Source organism: Merops nubicus, unplaced genomic scaffold, assembly GCF_000691845.1.
Source record: "Merops nubicus isolate BGI_N331 unplaced genomic scaffold, ASM69184v1 scaffold22448, whole genome shotgun sequence".
In the NCBI taxonomy this organism is placed as follows: Eukaryota; Metazoa; Chordata; class Aves; order Coraciiformes; family Meropidae; genus Merops; species Merops nubicus.
In genome coordinates, this window is record NW_008626678.1 from 1,863 (window position 1) to 4,277 (window position 2,415).

The 2,415-nt window shown below is 58.6% G+C and overlaps 1 protein-coding gene across 1 annotated transcript in view; it reads left to right on the forward strand.

Annotated features, from left to right (window-relative positions):
- The window catches only part of LOC103778504 (DNA-binding protein RFXANK-like), a gene marked incomplete at its 3' end in the record, with an annotated part of 3,520 nt that extends 1,842 nt beyond the window's left edge, over positions 1 to 1,678 (forward strand). Inside the window, exons 3-5 of the mRNA XM_008946092.1 lie at positions 71 to 136; positions 289 to 389; positions 1,553 to 1,678. Of these exons, the coding sequence (XP_008944340.1) occupies positions 71 to 136; positions 289 to 389; positions 1,553 to 1,678 (293 nt within the window). The remainder of the gene's footprint in view (positions 1 to 70; positions 137 to 288; positions 390 to 1,552) is intronic.
- Between the last annotated feature and the right edge of the window lie 737 nt (positions 1,679 to 2,415).

Genomic DNA, 2,415 nt, shown 5'->3' on the forward strand with positions numbered 1-2,415 from the left:
CCACCTGCAGACAGTGGGTGCTGAGCTGGGGGGAGTTTCTCCTGACGGGTAGATTCTTTCTGTCCCCCAGCCCTGTCCATCCACCAGCTCGCTGCCCAAGGGGAGCTCAGCCAACTGAAGGAGCACCTTCGGAAGGGTACGTGTGTGTCTCTGGCCTCTCACCCCAGGGCACGCTCTTTGTCAAACCCTCAGCTGAGTTTTACAGCCTTTGCTGGCTTCACTGGGAGGCCAGGGAGCAGGGGAGGTTTTCCCTTTCCTGTTGCCAGTGTCTCATCCACGCCTGTGCAGGTGAGAACCTGGTCAATAAGCCTGACGAGAGAGGTTTCACCCCACTCATCTGGGCTGCAGCCTTCGGCGAGATCGAAACGGTCCGTCAGCTGCTGGAGTGGGTAAGGCCACGCTCCCACAGCCCCCCCCAGCAGGGGAGTTCCCATCTCCAACCCCAGCAGCTCCCAAATTGTCCTGCTGCCACCCCAGCCAACGTCTTCCCTTCCCCTGGCAGCACACGGGGCACGTTGGCAGAGCTGACAGCTCGGGGGCCGTTGGATGCAGCTCCCCGTGGGGCTGGGAGTTCAATCAGGGGCATGGAGAGCCTTATCTCACAGCTAGCAATAACTGCTTGTAATTAAATATCTGCTTATTAGCAATTTGAGATCAGGCTTATCACTTGGGCCCTGTGATCTGCCACTGAGCTGTCCTTGCAGTTAATGGGCTCGTGGCTGCGTCGTCCTTGAGGGGCGAGCTGGAGCTGGATCCTGCTGCATCCTGCTGCATCCTGCTGCCCCCCAAAGCTCAGACCCACATCCACACGTGTCTGAGGCTCAGTGGGTGCTCACACCTCACAAGCACTTGGCCAAACTCTGGCTCTGTCACTCCATTAGCAGCAAAATTGCAACGTGTGACCAGAGAGACAAGCAGAACCCAGAGTAAATGAGGTGATAGGTGGATAAAGGGTGTCCTGAAGTCCCAGAGAGGTCCGTGGTTGGCAGGGCTTGGAGGACAGGGAGGTTTTCTGTGTAAATTGGTGACAAGACACAGTAGATGCTGTCCAGGTATCTAGACAGGACTGGTGACACCGTTACTAGTGATGGGGAAAAGGAGCCACTGCCAGGCTCAGCTTACTGACACTGGAGAAGGGCTTTTGAGTCCTCCCCTGAGATGTTTGATGATGATTAAAACATGTCCTTTGGCCAGGAGAGGTCACTGGGACCACAGGAGTCATCTTGGGGGACCTGGCTCCAGGACCAGCTCCCCTGGGGTAGCCAGCAAGGGGTTGCTGAGCACTCCAGGTCTCAGCAGAGCTCAGGGGATCCCAGAACCCCAGCAGGGTGGGGCTGGAAGGGACCCCTGGAGATCACCTCATCTGACCCCCCTGCTCCAGCAGCTCACCCCCAGCAGGGTGCCCAGGGTCACAGCCAGGCAGGTTTGGGATCTCTGCAGAGCAGGAGACTCCACAGCCTCTCTGGGCAGCTGCTCCAGGCTCGGGCACCCTCTCAAAGCTGTTTTTCCTTCTCCCTGGGGTGGGGGCTGACCCCTGTGCCACTGTCCCCAGGGTGCTGACCCCCACGTGCTGGCGAAGGAGCGGGAGAGTGCCCTGGCCCTGGCCAGCATGGGTGGCTACACTGACATTGTCCTCCTGCTGCTGGAGAGGAACGTGGACATCAACATCTATGACTGGGTGAGTGCCACCGGGCACAGGCTGCACTGGGAGGGACAGGGTGCCCTGCAGGGCTCCACAAAGCTCTCTTTAAAAAGCAGCAGTGAGTTCACATCATGCTGGGCTGAATGAGCAGCAGTGCCTCTCTCCTAGATGCTTCCCAGGCTTGCAGCACTCTCTGCCTGCTCTTGTGGTTGGTTTGAGAAATTAATCTGGATAATGGAGGTGGGGTCAGTCTTCTCCTAAGAAACAAGGGACAGGACAAGAGGGAACAGCCTCAAGTTGCCCCAGGGGAGGTTGGGGTTGGAGCTGAGGGACAATTTCTTGCCCTGGAGGGTTGCCCAGGGCTGTGCCAGGCTGCCCAGGGCAGTGGTGGAGTCCCCACCCCTGGAGGGGTTTCCAAGCCGTGGAGATGTGGTGTGAGGGACACGGGGCAGTGGGGACCTGGCAGGGCTGGGGGATGGTTGGACTCGAGGGGCTGAAAGGTCTCTTCCAACCAGAACAATTCTAGGATTCTGTACTCATTTCAGACAGTTTCCTTGGTCCCTCACACTGGTGATGTCACCAGCCCCAGGGCAACAGTGCCCACAACTTCAGCCTGTCTTTAAAACCACACAATTTACAACTTGCTGTGTCCCAAACAGAGAAGAAAACCCGTGCTGTGAGAAACCCCCCAGTGGGGAGCTGGGGGAGGGGGGAAAGGGGGTCCCGGGGGTCCCAGCAGGTCGGGGGGCTGCGTGGGCAGGGCCCAGCCCTGA